The sequence below is a fragment of the Ursus maritimus genome, unplaced genomic scaffold (assembly GCF_017311325.1).
Source record: "Ursus maritimus isolate PB19 unplaced genomic scaffold, ASM1731132v1 scaffold_25, whole genome shotgun sequence".
NCBI lineage: Eukaryota > Metazoa > Chordata > Mammalia > Carnivora > Ursidae > Ursus > Ursus maritimus.
In genome coordinates this window covers 11576938-11592497 of record NW_024425008.1, presented here as the reverse complement: position 1 = coordinate 11592497, position 15560 = coordinate 11576938, and the positions used below count along the sequence as shown (strand labels likewise).

Genomic DNA, 15560 nt, shown 5'->3' with positions numbered 1-15560 from the left:
CCCCTCATCAGGCTCTGCACTCAGTGCAGAATCTGCCTGAGATTCCTTTTCCTCTGCCTCTGCCCCTCCTGCTCATAAGCGCACATGCTTGCTCGTGCTCTAATTAATTAATTAATTAATTAATTAAAAAAATTAAAAGAAGCCTAAACATAACAGCGATCATGTAGCAGTTTTTCAGGCTGGTCCAAAGAGAAAAATTAGGAGAAGTCAGAGTTAGAAAGATATGAGTACAATATAAAGAAAAAAATAATTCAATCTAATAAGTAACTGAAAGGAGCCAAGCAAAGGCTAGGTGAGCATCTATAGGGAGGGTAAAAGTTCCTACATTAAGAAGGAAACACGATAGACCATCTTTAAGGTACCTTAAAAAATATGTTTACATGGAGGCAGTTTTTAATACTTTTCACTATCAAAGATACCTCCTATTGTACACAAATGGATCCCCTGATTTTGTCTGCTAAACTGCATATTAAGTCTTTTCAGTCAATTATGTAACTGTCAATGATGAGAACCAGTAGTCTGTCACTGAACTAAAGGGACACTGGCCATAAGTAAATAATAGATAATTTGATTGGGCTGTACAGCATTACTAATAGAACAAATCCACAATTTTTATTCAGAATTTTGAACAAGAGGTCAAAGACCCCTTTTTACTATCTTCATGAACTTCTAGAGATCATGGCATGGATACCAGGTAGGCATCTGTTCCATAGTGACTAAGTAGCTGTTCAAACTCAAAACACTTCACATTAACATTGTAAGATCAAGGGATGCCTGGGTGGCTCAGTCAGTTAAGCATCTGCCTTCGGCTCAGGTCATGATTGCAGGGTCCTGGGATCAGTCTCACATCAGGCTCCTTGCTCAGCAGGGAGTCTGCTTCTCCCTCTGCCTGTGTCCCTACTCCTGCTTGTGTTCACAGGCACCCACTGACAAATAAATAAAATCTTAAAAAAAAAAAAAAAAACCACACAAAACATTGTAAGATCAACACGCCAGATATTAGTCGGCTGTGTAGTCTCCGAGTCTGTTTCTTCATCTTTAAAATGGGTATAATACATACAGTTATGAAAACCAGTGATAAAGATCCAAACAAGCCTAAAACCAGTATCACATTGGTAATAAGGTAGATTGAATAGGACCATAAGCAATGTAAATTCAGAATCATCTGTAGGCTTAAAACAGGGCACAACTAGACATACGCTCTCAAGTGCCCATTTGACAAATTTAAAAGTTTGAGAATTTTTAGGAATTGCTCTTCTTGTTTTCCTTGAAGAGTCTAATTTTCACCAAATCATCTTATTTATCATCCAACAACCTACAGCTTACAACATAAGGATTTCTTCATTCATCCTCAAAACAGACTTCATCTTTTCTTTTTCTTTGGATGTGTTTTTACTCTTCAACTGACTGAAGCCTCAAAACACGAATTTATGTATTTAAGTATAGAATATCAAAGACAAAATACTCTAGTTTCCAGCCACTCCAATCAAACCAGTTTTCTTAAGAACACTAAAAGCAACAAAGTATTAGACCATTAGACTATCAAGAAAATATTTCATATTGTACCAAATGTTTTCTGGACAAATAAAACACCATCATGCAGACACAGGAATTAATAACAGCTTTCCTATATGCTATCTGTGTAAGCTCAAGCAAGTCACAATCTTTAGAGATCATCTAACACGCAAAATAAAGCCAACACTAACTTCCTTCTAGTAGTATTTTAATGGTCAATGATGAAGCAAAGCACTTCATAATTTATTTATAGAGTAATATATTTATAAAATAATATATACATATGAATGTGCTAATAATATTCTTTACTCTAAATTTTATTTCTGTACCTTCAGAGCACTGAGGGGACTGATATTGCTTTCGTTGGCTTTGTACAGTATTCAGTACATCTGTGTGTGTGTGTGTGTGTGTACGTGCGCACACACGTGCTCTTATCCTTTTGATGACAGTGCTAGTAGGTCTACCAAGTAGAGAAAGATTTACTTTCAGATATTGCTTATTCATCCGAAGGATACAAGAAAGAGTGTACTAAAACTGAAAGATGCCTTAACAAACTGCATTATTCTATTACCGTATTATTCTAAGGTCCTATTCAGGCTATGTAAGAAATCAGATTTTTATCTACACTGGGTTGCTGTGTAGGGACAGAAATGTCCCTTCTGCACTAGCATCTACAAGAGCAAAGGAAGCAATTTCTACCTTTTCGTGGTGTTAACAGCTGATTATTACATCAGTGGTCACTTTTTATTCTTTAGGTAGAAATAGGAAAACTGTATTGTTTTAGTTTTAACTTTTGAAAACTAAGTTGCAAGAATATCTGGAGCAAAAACTTAGCTTAACTTGAAACAATTTTTTTAAGTTTAAAATAAAATGACTGCTTTATACACCACAGAGATTGGCTGAAATCACATTTTAGAATTAGGCTGGGAAAGTATGCTGTAACCTGTTTTGAATTTTTAACTGTAAGGAATCTATGGTAAATTTTCATTTAATCACCCAACTGAGAGGATAGCATACAAGGTAAAACACAACATCTTCAAAATTTTACCTGTTGTTTCTGATATGCAGTGTTAGGATTTATTTTGGACTCTAAAAGTAGAGAACCTAGGAAACAGAAAAACAAAACAAAACATTCCATTATGTCATTGCAAAGCAGCATAATTACATTCCATCACATACACACATACTTCCTTTCCTGAACACTTGATACACATGTAACTTTAGTTAAGGAAATAGTATTTTAAAAACAAATTTAAATATAATAAAACTTATAACCCAAGAAATGCCTGCTTTATGCATGCTTACTTTTAACAAGGACACGATTATCTGAAGAGTAAGGACTGGATGGTAACAGAAATCTAACAACGTACGGGCAGCACAGGGTAGCGAAACAGCGCAGCATAAAGCCAGGTGGCCTGAGTTTAAATCTGTGACGTACATTGTGACTTGGATACAATCCACTGCCCCAGTACATCCCCACATTACAGTTCACTTTCAGAAAGTCTCTTACTTCTGTTCCAGAATTATCACACTTCGTCTTCAAATGATCAATTTTTTCATAGTAAACTAATTTTAATTTGCACATTTTTATCTTTTCCCTGGCCATATCATAGGACTTGTGCTATTCAGAAAATAACTATTGCTTTATAACAAAGAGCAAATTTTAAGACCAGCTTTATGCCTCTCCCCTCACTCTAGTTCCAGTTTATCCCCAAAGTACTATCTAAAGACAAATACTGGCCCAAAATGCTTAAGAAGCAGCAGTTTTCTCTGTAGCTGTCCTTCATCCAAATCTTTCATTTCTTCTCCTATTACACATCACCATTAACTTTCCTTTCCAAATAGTGGCTAGGGAGCTGAGGAAAACGGTGATTCTTAACATTCCCAAATTTAATTAGTTGGCTTTTAATGTTAAAATTCATTTACTAATCTTATGATACTGTCCCATTTAGTGATTTACTGACCGTTCACTCCTCTGTGCTCAGAACAGTGTTAAGTGATACCAAATACAGTAAAATACCAGCATTTACCAAGATGTAAGGACTTAATTTGTGAACACCCTGTGCACACAGCCTCCCACTTCACTCGAATCCTCCCACTGTGTCTAACACAGGTAAACTTAACTCTAAATGTGTCTCTAATTCTTTCTATACTTAAGGTAACTAAACAGTCTCCATATTTTTCCCACCTCTACCCCCTGTACCCCCAATACCCCATTTCTTTAGGCTTTTTAAAATTACTATTTCTGGCTTACTGAGGTTCAGACAAGTATCCTCACATTCTAAGGGAAATTTGGTTTAATCTTCCTCCTCTTCTCCTAATCTTTGCCATATTAATTAAATTCCCAGTGCTTCAATTTTCTTTATGCACAATTACTGGATTTTTTTATTTTGGTAATTACCAAGAGTTGTCTAGTGATGTACTCAAAACAAGAAAAAGCAGCAAGCAAATGAACTCAATGTCTAGAGTCTCTCAAAAGTAGTAAGACTCCAACTTTCATTGTAAATATTCTTCCATTGTTTTTCGTAAATACAAGAACAAAAATTGCCATCTATCATTTCCCAGTGAAATCAGAGTATGTCAGGTACATTACAGATCAAACTTACTTTTTGTGGCATATACTCAAAATGTGGTTTCTAGGAGAAAATAATTCCAAAAAAAACCACTTTGAAATATATCATGTCCTGAAAAACAATCCATTTCTAGAAAACTAAATAAATAATAGAATGAAACAACCGGATTACTTTGTAACATTCAGAAGATCCAAAAGGTTTAGTATCCTAGAACCAAACTAAGTTAGCCTCTTTAAAAGTTAAACCACACAAAAGCACACCTACCCAAAAGAAAATACTGGACATCACTGATGAATGATAATTGGATTATGATCAAAATCAGAATCTGTGCTACAAATAATACCATTACGCATGTGAAAAGACAACCCACAATATGGGATAAAATATCTGTAAATCCTATATCTGATAAGGAATTTGTATACAGAACTCTGACAACTTAATAATAAAAAGACAACCAAATTTAAAAATGGGCAATAGATATGAATAGATATTTCTTCAAAGAAGATACATAAATGGACAATGAACATACGAAAAGATGCTCAACACATCATTAGTCCTTAAGGAAATACAAATCAAAACCACAAATAAGATACCATTTAACATCTGCCAGGATGCCTATAATCAAAGACAGCGCTGCCAATAACAAGTGTTGGCAACCACGTGGAGAAATTGGAACCCTCATACATTTTGCTTGTGGGTATGCAAAAAGGCATCCACTTTGGAAAACGGTTTGGCAATTACTCAATTGCTAGTTACCAGCAATTCCACTCCTAGGTGTATACCCGAGAGAAATGAAAACATATGCTCACACAAATATGTGTACATGTTCTTAGCATTTCTCATAACAGCAAAAAAAAGTGCAAACAATCCAAATGTCCAAAACCTAATGAATACTTTTCAGCTACACACAAAAAAATACATGCTGGATGAACCTTGAAAATATTACAAGTGAAAGAAGCCAATCACAAACGACTATATATTGTATGACTGTTTTTACATAAAATGTACAGAGTATGCAAATCAGAGAAAGATGTGTAGATTAGTGGTTTAGGGAGGAAAGGGGGAGTGAATGGGGAGTGACCGCTAATGGGTACATGATTTCTTTCAGAGAGAACAAAATATTCTAAAATTAGATTGTGGTGGGGAGCCTGGCTGGCTCAGTCGGTAGAACATGCAACTCTTTATCTCGGGGTTGTAAGTTTGAGCCCCACGCTGGGTGTAGAGGTTACTTAAAAAATTAAAAAGACTGTGGTGATAGTTACATGACCCTGTGAATATACTAAAAAACAATGAATTATACAGCATGTGAACAATGTCAATTAAAAAAAAGATGTAAATATTCATACAGTGAAACACCTCATTGTAACGTTAATGAATGAACCAAATACGTGAATGCAACATACATGAATCTTACAAACATGAATGAAAGAAACCTCAGAGAAAAATATATACCATATAATTCTATTTACATAAAGTTCAAAGAGTAGCAAAAATTAATCTATGGTACTAGCAGGCAGGGGGAGATAGTAACTGTGAAGGGACATGAAGCAAGCTTCCAGAGTGCTGGTTATTTTGTGAAAATTCACCAAGCTGAATACTTAGCATTTGTGTAACTTTTTGATCTATTACAATTCAAAACTTTTTTTTTTTAAGGTTTAAGAGTAGGGGTAAACAACATATGGCACAGTGGGGTAAAGTTATCATTTCAAACTGTGCTTTCAAGAAACACACCTGAAACATTGTACATCAACTACACTTCAATTAAAAAAAAGGAGAGAGCGCCTGGGTGGCTCAGTCTGTTAAGCATCTGACCCTTGATCTCAGGTCAGGTCTTGGTCTCAGGGTCATGAGTTCAAGCCCCACTTTGGGCTCCATGGTGGGTGTGCAGTGTACTTAAAAAAGGAAAGAAAGAAAAACACACACCTGACTGGGCTGCTACTAAAACAAAACCAGCAGGGGTGTAACTATTATTTTTCAAGTACCAATCCCTTTTGCATTTGCTTCAAAACTACATAAAATTACAGGGTCAAGATAATTAGAAAGGAAAAATCCCAAACCGAAAGCTTGAAGTGTACCCTCCCAAAGCCCTAGCTAAAACAAGAGTAAGTAGATAACTGGAAGCTTCTGGTGTTGGCAAGTTTTTCTTTACTGGGCCATTCAAGATGTTAAGGGGAAGTATCTCTCCTGAAACACATCCCAGCCATATCCCATGGCTTTGGTCTAAGGCACCACCTTAGGAAGCCCAGCTCTGGTCCCCAAATACCATGCTCCCTAGAAAATCAGTAGGCTGTAGAGGCTGGAGCATGTGAAACTGCCTTTTAGTTTGGGGGCTAGGATAATAACAAAGATATATTTCTAGTTTTATTTCTAGGTCATCTATCAAAAACTTCACAGTTTGATTTCTAGGTCATACATTCCCTTCCCCCATCTCTTAGTTTCTACTGGATCAAGTTATCAGCGCTTTTCCAATCAATAGAAAAAGATCCAGATGAGTGTTAATATGCATTAACACAATCCTTTCTCCCAACAAGATCAGTCGTATCAGTTGCTATAGCTACAGCACTGGGAACAGCAATTCCATCCTAGTAATAAATGGGTACGGCTGGGGATGTGGAGTTCAACTGTAGGTGAGAGGCATTTATCATGGTAACAGAAACAACAGGGGAGAAAATGAGGAAGATGATCCATAGCAGCAGACCTTAAGCAACATCAAGGGGAGGCAGAGATGGTTCTTGTTAAAGGGAGAAACACGTGCTTTTGATACAGGGTAGGTTCAGTTTATCTTAATAACTGAAGCACATATGCACAACGGCCCCCACCCAACTTATTTGAGAAACATACCCATCCTCTCCAATAAATGCCCTTATCCCCCAAGAAGAATTCACTCTCACCCTCTCCATGACACCTCCTCCTCACCATCTGACAAAGACACTCCGTCACACGGAGTGAAAGACAAGCCTACACAGCAAATCCCAATATCAAGACTTGAGAAAGGCCTTCCCACTTTCAACATAAAGGAAATATGGAGACACAAAGAAACAACAAGACAGTGATCAAACTAAGGGGAATGCATCAATACATGTAATTCACTTGTCATTGCAAAATCTATTCCTTCAGACCACTAGCAAAATCAACCATCTTCAGGTGAACTAAAGAGTATTCCTGCACAGCGAGTGCTTGTTAAAAGAGTCTGTTCCATAGAAGCTCTGATAGGCCTACAAGTCCATATTTATACACATACTTCTTCAAAAAATAAAGAGGGTCCTTAATTCTTGTTTACCATTACCAAAACTACAATCAGCACAACTTTTTGAAAGGGTCATTTTATCTTTCTCTACCAAGCTTCTGAAACACAGTCCTCTTTGGCCCAACAGTTCTAGGAAATTAGCCTACATCTTCACACAGTGCCAAGTATATGAACAAGCAAGTCACTAGCAGTGTTCGTAACGGTAAAAATCTAGAAACAATCTCTATGCCAGCTGTTCTCAACGTGTGGGACCTCAGCGAGTCTGGAAAATCAAAACTATTTTCATAGTATTACTACTAAGAAGTTATTTGCCTTTTTCACCCTTATTTTTCTCAGTGTCTATACTGGTATTGCAGAAGACTGAATGCAGAAGCAGGTTAGGAATCCTTTTTTAAGGGGCGCCTGGGTGGCACAGCGGTTAAGCGTCTGCCTTCGGCTCAGGGCGTGATCCCAGCGTTATGGGATCGAGCCCCACATCAGGCTCCTCCGCTAGGAGCCTGCTTCTTCCTCTCCCACTCTCCCCCTGCTTGTGTTCCCTCTCTCGCTGGCTGTCTCTATCTCTGTCGAATAAATACAATCTTTAAAAAAAAAAAAAGAATCTTTTTTTAAAAATTAAACCAGACATTAAAGAGATCTGTAAAACTGTAAAAGAGTGACACTCTTCTGACTTAAAAGCTTTTTAAAGAATTAGTTTTAAATTCTAATGTGGCAAGTATCAGTAGATACAACGCACATAAACAAAAGCTTTTGACAATCCCCTATTTTAAGAGTATAAAGGTATCCTAAGGAGGGTTTCAGAAATGCTACTCTAATGCCACCAACAGAGGACTGTGTGAATTAAATATATACAGTGAAATACTGTGCTACTCTTAGATGACAGATCTGTGTATCCTGACATAAATAGATGCCCCAAATAAACAAGGAGGTCTGTACTCTCAGAAAATAGGGGAACAATGGTACAAGAGGGAAAATGCCACTCAGAACATTACCAAGACAACTGCAAGTAGAAGCTGTCAAACACAAATAAGCAAGAAAGATGGACAAAACATTTAGTACAATTACGAGTATGCACAATTTTAGGCATTACAAATGTTCCCTCCCCGCAAAACGAAATGTGAGAGCTTTTCTTGTATTCTTTTGCCAATCCCCAACACACCTCTATGAAAACAACACCTCCAGGGAGTGGGGTGGTAAGGAGCTGGTAGTGCAGAGTGAAATATCATTCCAGAAGTGTTTAAATCAGAGAACTACAACCAGTGCCTGCAGCCTGGATCCAGCCAGCAGACAGCTTATTTGAGTTTCAGTCTGACACACATACTCATACACCGAATTCAAGCAAATATTTTAAAACGGAAAAACTGTACATTAAAAAAAAAAAGTAGATGTCTGGCTGAGTGCAGGAAACAAAGACCACAGAACTACCCAATCAAATAATCAATACAGGGAGACTTATGGTTAGAAAAAATAATACCTCATAAGGTTGCTGTATTAACTAAAAATTCATATTAAAGTGAATATACTAGCATATACTACATAACCAGCACTCAATACTTGTTTTTCTTAGAGCATGGACAACGTATCATTTCACGAGCATCACTGTGCTGCTGAACAGAAAAACTAGTGATAATAACTACAACCCAGAAACACATTAGAACGAAAGATTAACCATCAGTTTTATTATACTGCTTAAGAAAAACATTTTAGTATATAATATTTAGGAAACATTCCAAGAAAACTGTTCAGATTTGTAATCTTTCCGATACAGTGTCTTTTAGCTAGAAATTTTGCTTATTTAGAAGATACCACTTCCTTTCACTGGAGAAATGATATATTATAGAGTTTCTATAACTTTTATGGTTCTATTTTCAATATCAACCTACCAACCAATCAGATTCAGGTAGTTAAAGACACATTGGTCCTGGTCTTAATTTTGATTTGGATAAACACTTAGGGATTTCAGAATGACCAGGTTCAGCTCTGTCACTCCACAGTTCAACATCTAGGCATCGCTGGTATATTTTGTCCTTATCAATGCTCAAAACCAAGAGCAGGAGCTTAAGTACCGTGTTTCATTAGTGGGAAGAAAACACCATCAAAAATGAGTTAATGTCAGTCCAAAACGTCATCTGGACAGGACACTGGTGTAGGCTTTAAACCTAGTCTGTGTTCCCTCTCTCCTAATTTTGTGGCTCACCATTACACACAGCATTTAAAAACTGAAACAAAGGCTGGGGGGGGGAGGAGTAGCCTTACATGAAAAGGTCCCATGCCTGCGTCAGGCCTTCACTACACTCAGGCCCTATCACCTATACCCAGCGTGGCTGATGGACTTCAAACTGTCAGAAGTTACCACACACAGAAGATGATAAACAGGGGTTTGCTTACCCTAGGCCTAGTAATTTTCTACAAAGTAGGTCTACATAAGAAGGAAAAAAAGGGTTTAAATGAACTTTTCAGAGTGAAGCATTTCTCCCAGTACTGACATTGAGCTCTTCTCAGTAGCTAAATCTGGAACGCTTACTGCAGGCAAGATTCTATACTGCTTACTAATTTATAAGAGAAAAAAAAATTTTTGCTGATACTTATCTCTCTTCGTTTCTTTCACAACAGCCCACACAAAACAAAACAAAACAAAACAAAACAAAACAAAACAAAACAGGCTTTCCACCCAAAGTGTTCTGACCTCCTTTTCTACTTAGAGTGGGGGTGAGGCACTACCTACAGCCAAGATCTACAAGAGGCAAAGGTACAGGATTCTAGTTTTTACCACTAGCTAGCAGTGCTAACTTGAACAAAAACATTTCCCCATGTCTCATTTTCTTTGTGACTCAAGTAACACTGAAAATTTAACCTTTTAAACTTTGCAATAAGCAACTCAGATAATAGATGAAACTATTCTTGATGCCTGGCAAGTAATCCAGAATAAAGAGCATGGATATGATTTTATGTTAAAAAGACATCCTTCAGTGTGTGGAGAAATTCCAAAGTCTTTATCAATTCTAAAATTGGAAGGTGGAAGTGGTAAAAACCATAATAGAATGATTTTTTTTTAAAGGTTTTATTTATTTATTTGACACAGAGACACAGCCAGTGAGAGAGGGAACACGAGCAGGGGGAGTGGGAGAGGAAGAAGCAGGCTCCCAGCGGAGAAGCCGGACGTGGGGCTCCATCCCAGAACGCCAGGATCACGCCCTGAGCCGAAGGCAGACACTTAACGACTGCGCCACCCAGGCGCCCCAATAATAGAATGATTTGAACATAAAGTGACAAGCAAGTAAGGGACGACATTATTACCCTTCATGCAACTTAACAGGTACAGCATAAACTGAAAGAAGAAAAAAAACAACACCAAGTAATTTTTTTTGGAAGATGGAACTTTGCAGATAGCTGGCTATGACAAAAACCCGAGAAATGAGGTAATTTATCTTCATTAAAGAAAGGGCCATGTTCCTACAATACACTTTGCCAAAAGGAACCTACCGAATAAGGATGCAACCTAGGGAATGGGCTCAGTAGCTTGGCAGGATATCTCTCTCCTCCAAGGCAAGGTGGGCTACAGATCTGCCAAACCATCCAGTTCAGAGGGGAAAGGCACACTTAGAAAAGATGCGCCCTGTTAATAGGGAGGCCGCAAGTACTTCCATTCAGAACTGCCTTCCTGATTTTCAGTTTAGTGTATAAGCACCTCTAACAAGATAAATGTCTCATTTTATGGAAAATCTGAAATACTTTCCACTTTGCTCACCACAATAAAAAGAAACTTCTCAATTATCCTATAATGGAGAACGGAAGAAGCATACAATAATGGATGACCGAAAACAGCAGTCTGTACATAACCCCCCACCCCGTGCCTTGAAGATAAACAATTTTAAGTATCTTTAGGCTAAAAATTCTTTTCATGTTCTTTGAAATAAACTTTGAGCCTTTAAGTATTTAGCAGCAAATGCAAGTTTGCTAAAAACCAGACCCCTACATTAGGTTAGTAGAGTAGGATTCCCTAGCATAGTATGACATTAAGACTTAGTGCTTAAAAATACTTTAAACAACGGCCTCTGTATTAACAGAGTCCAATTAAATATGTGATGTGACGATTATTCTTGGTAAGTTACACGACTTCAAAGAACTGATCTCAAATCTGCGCACACTTTCATCTGGCAGTTAACTGAACCTACACAGCCCATACTTTTCAACTAATTATGTAAAAAGTTTTCCAAACATGCAAAGGAGGACATATGAGGCTAGTCGAGCAGTAGGGGAGTTTAAAACACACTATAAACAGTTAATGAGAATAATTAGTAACAGTCTCAAGCCATAGGCTGTCAGAGCCTCAGTTTCCCCATCTGCAAAATATGGCTAATAATAGCACTTCTATCAGCAGATACAAGTAAAGAGTTTCTAGCACACAGTAGGCACTCGATAAATTTTGATTATCATTCCTATTTGGAGTCTTCCTGTTTAAAAAAAAAAACATTAATCATCAAACTAGAGATTATTTATGACAGTATTTCATAAGTATGCTGCTATCTTCTAAGCCCACTCTTTGGATTTAGTTTTCCTTACATCTTAAATTAATAAGAGCACACCAGTTACATTTATTTCAGCTTTCTCTAACAATAAGAAAAAAATAAATAAAATGGATAAAAAATTAAGGCCTTTTTGTTTTTGCCATTCAACCTGTTTCATTGCAGAGTCCCAAACTTTCCCAAGGATGAGAGTTTAGGGGCTATTTCCAAAGTGGTAAAAACAAAAATGGGAAAAAAACCAGACCCCTACATTAGTAGGTTAGTAGAGAAGGATTCCCTAGCATAGTATGACATTAAAACTTAATGCTTAAAAATATTTTAAACAACGGGCTCTGTATTAACAGAGTCCAATTAAATATGTGATGTGACAATTATTCCTGGTAAGTTACGAGACTTCAAAGAACTGATCTCAAATCTACACACACCTTCATCTGGCAGTTAACTGAACCTACACAGCCCATACTTTTCAACTCATTATGTAAAAAGCTTTCCAAACATGCAAAGAAGGACATTTGAGGGTACTCAATGACTATGTGATAGAAACATACAAAAGTACACTGACACAAACTTGTATTTTTAAGAGGCAAATAAATAGACCTCAGAAAAATACACTCATGTATTCAAAATCCTTTAAATGCCTCTGAAGGGAAATAACTTCTCTCCAATTAGGTTATTTGGGGTAGCCTTATAAAGATCACCTGTGGGCAATGGAACTCTAAATTACAATTTTTCAATTCCAATTGAAAATCAATGTCCCTACAGTCTTTAATTACAGAAGGGTGAGTCTTGTTTGTTTTTCATAGAATTGGGAGTATTGGATTGAAAGTCCAATTAAAATTCCTTGACACGAGTTTGTAATAATTCAGCTACAGAACAACTACAATCGTAATAAACTGAAACAGCTACAGTGAAATTATAGACTAATGTAACCAGATTTTCCAATTCAGAAAAAACAATTTGGAAATACCTGATGTGAACATGTTAAGTGAAACTGAAGGTATGTCACAGAGGGAAGTGGCAAACCCTAAAGAAAGTTTTGAAAAATGTTAAACAGTTATTTTCAACCTAGGTCTTTGAACCTTGAGGGCTATTTCAAAATACGCAAAGCATAGGCACTAGGGCAGATAGGAAAGGTCTTCCCAAAGTAATCTGCCAACTTCTCCCCACCTGTTAACTGAACCAAATTGTGACTCAAAAAAGCTCGCATAAAAGTTTCACACTTGTAAGACGTTTACACAAACTGTACACAAAATTCTGCATTATTAGTGAAAAAGACAATACTGGGAAACACAAATCTATCTTCTCAAGGCAAAGAAGAGTTTTCTCTGCCGAATGCAGAGTTGCCGCATCCATGAACCGGTGTAGCCAACCTGCAACAGGATCAAAAAGATGTGGCAGAAAAATAGTTTAAAAGGGGCGGGGGGGGGGGAAGCACAGCAAAACGTTCTCCAAAGAGTGAAACACCTAAGAACTTTCTTCGCTCCGAGAAAGTTTCACGCCTGCTTTACAGATGAGTGAACTAAGGCAGAAGATCGGATTAATCAGTGCCTTTCTCAAGGTCACTCTAGTGCAAAAGAACAGCACAGTCCGGGCTCCCGATCCTAGGCCCCCGACCTCTCCACACGCCCAGGCAGCACAGCTCAAACGTGCTGGGCTCCCCTCGTCCCCGCAAGTGCTACCAGGCGCTGGAAAGCAAAAGACATTTCGAGCGCTCTCCGTGCAGCTAATTCCGAGAGGACTGGGGTGCTGGTGGCCCGCCCTCTTCCAGGGCGGCAGCCGCCCCCAGCCCCGGTCGCCCCCTCCGTTCTCTTAGAGGGCCACTGCCCGCCCCCCCAACAACCAGGGATGTGGCCCGGAGCCGGGGGGAAGGCAAGGGTCCCGCCGCAAGGAGCTTCACTTACCATCGCTTTCAGCCCTGACAAGCAGGGACATGCCCTTCAGCCGCTCCACGTAGCCAGACGACACATGCCCGGTACCCCGGTCGTCCCATTGCCGGTCCTCGTTGAGCGTGTAAACCTTCACCCGCCGTCGGGTGTCGGTCATCGTGCCGCCCGGGGGCCGGGGCAGAGGCCCCGCTGGCGTCGCCCAGGAAGGGGGGCCGGGACACGCGGGAGCCAAGGCGGGAGGACACCCGCAAGCGGAGGATTCCCGGGCCTCACTGCCGCCGCTGGCCGCCGCGGGGCCGCGGTGCCGCCCGCATGGCCCGCTCCCGGGCCCGAGCTCTGGGCCCCAGTCTTTCCTCGCCTCCGACTCCTCAGCGCTATTGTCCAAGCTCGGCAAGGCCGGCCGCCCCAAGAGGGGCGCGCAGCGCTTTACAGCCTCCCGGCCCCAAGCGGTAGCAACTCGGGGCGCCGGTCACTGCCCTGCTCCCGCCTCCGCCATGATCTCCGCGAAGCCGCTTCCCGCGCTGCCGCCGCCTCCTCAGGCCGCCGCCGCCATGTTTTCCTTCCTTATACCTGGCCCTGCCACCGCAGCCAGTGGCTCCGCTCCGCTCCCCTGCTTCAAATATCCCAAGCCGAGGGGCGCCTGCTCCTGCTGCAGCTGCTACCACTGCGCGGGAGACTGCGAGAGCCCCCAGGCGCACGAGCGCTCCTGCCTCCTGGAAGTCCCTTTCCCTTCGCCTCTGCCACCGCCTCTTCCGTCTTCCTCACACAGCCAAAGCCGCCGCCATCTTGGTTCGCCCCTCAATAGCAGCGCGCGGGGCCACCCAGGCAGCAGCTGCAGGGGCGGCCCGTTGGCCCCACCATTTAAAGAGACAGGAGCGAGGCCGGGAGCCTCGCTGCGGCGGAGGCCTCGGACGGAGGCGGTAGGCGGGCGCCGAGTTGCCGAGGTGGCGGGAGCGCAGGGAGCGGAGGAGGCGGAACGCTGGTCGCGCCGGTGACGGCCCGGGGCTCCCTCGCGCTGCCTGCACGCACCGTCGTGCGAGCGCGGGGCGGCGTGTGCGCCGTCGCGCCCTGTGTTCGTCATCAGCCCAGTTCGGGGATTCGAAAGGGGCGTGGAGCCCGCCTACCGCCTCGGCGCGCCTACCCGCCGCGCGCCTGGCGTCTCGGGCTTCGGGGGCGGCGGTCTTCTCGGTTCCTCGCTGTCCCGCAGCCCTTGCCCCTTCCTGCCTTACAAGCGGCGGGCCGCGTCGCCCTAGCACTCTCCCGCGGCGCCTCCGCGTCCACGAGTGTCCTCTCCTGGGCGCCTGGAGCGCACACTTGGGGAGGCGCCGGAGCCTCGCGAACTTAAGGCGTTTTTCCTTTGGGGAGACATTGAAAAGCTTCCGGGAAAGGCCACAGGTTTGCATGGCGAGGGCAGCCGCAGGTCTTGGGAGCCGCCATGGGGCACGCAGTGGTGTGGCGAGTCTAGAAACGGGACGGCTGGCACCAGGCCCGAAGTGACAAGTCTAAAACCTCACCTTACAGTCCAGCTGCTACCGCCATTCCCTTACTCTTTATCAGAGCTGTTCTTTTCTAGTCCTCCATGTTGCAAAAAAGAATTTGAAGGGCTCATGAAACCAGATACGGATACGATATTGTATAATCGGGATGAGTAATTCTCGAAGTGGGAGGTTAAGCACTGCTAATCTTCACAAAGGAATCAATCTCATTCCAAATTCTCATTCTCACGAAAGTTAAGAGCCGCCTTGGGGGCTTCTATTTGCCAGGCCGTCGAAGTCATTGCTGTCCACTAGAAATAAAATGAGCCACATGTAGTTTA

The 15560-nt window shown here is 41.2% G+C and overlaps 1 protein-coding gene across 2 annotated transcripts in view; it reads right to left on the bottom strand.

Annotated features, from left to right (window-relative positions):
- PPP4R3A (protein phosphatase 4 regulatory subunit 3A) overlaps positions 1 to 13937 on the bottom strand; it is a 37276-nt gene extending 23339 nt beyond the window's left edge. For both annotated transcript variants that reach the window (XM_040641520.1, XM_008702664.2), the window contains exons 1-2: positions 13760 to 13937; positions 2564 to 2619 (exon numbers count right to left, since the gene is read on the bottom strand). In XM_040641520.1, the coding sequence (XP_040497454.1) occupies positions 2564 to 2619; positions 13760 to 13901 (198 nt within the window). In that variant the 5' untranslated portion in view covers positions 13902 to 13937. The remainder of the gene's footprint in view (positions 1 to 2563; positions 2620 to 13759) is intronic.
- Positions 13938 to 15560: the final 1623 nt, after the last annotated feature.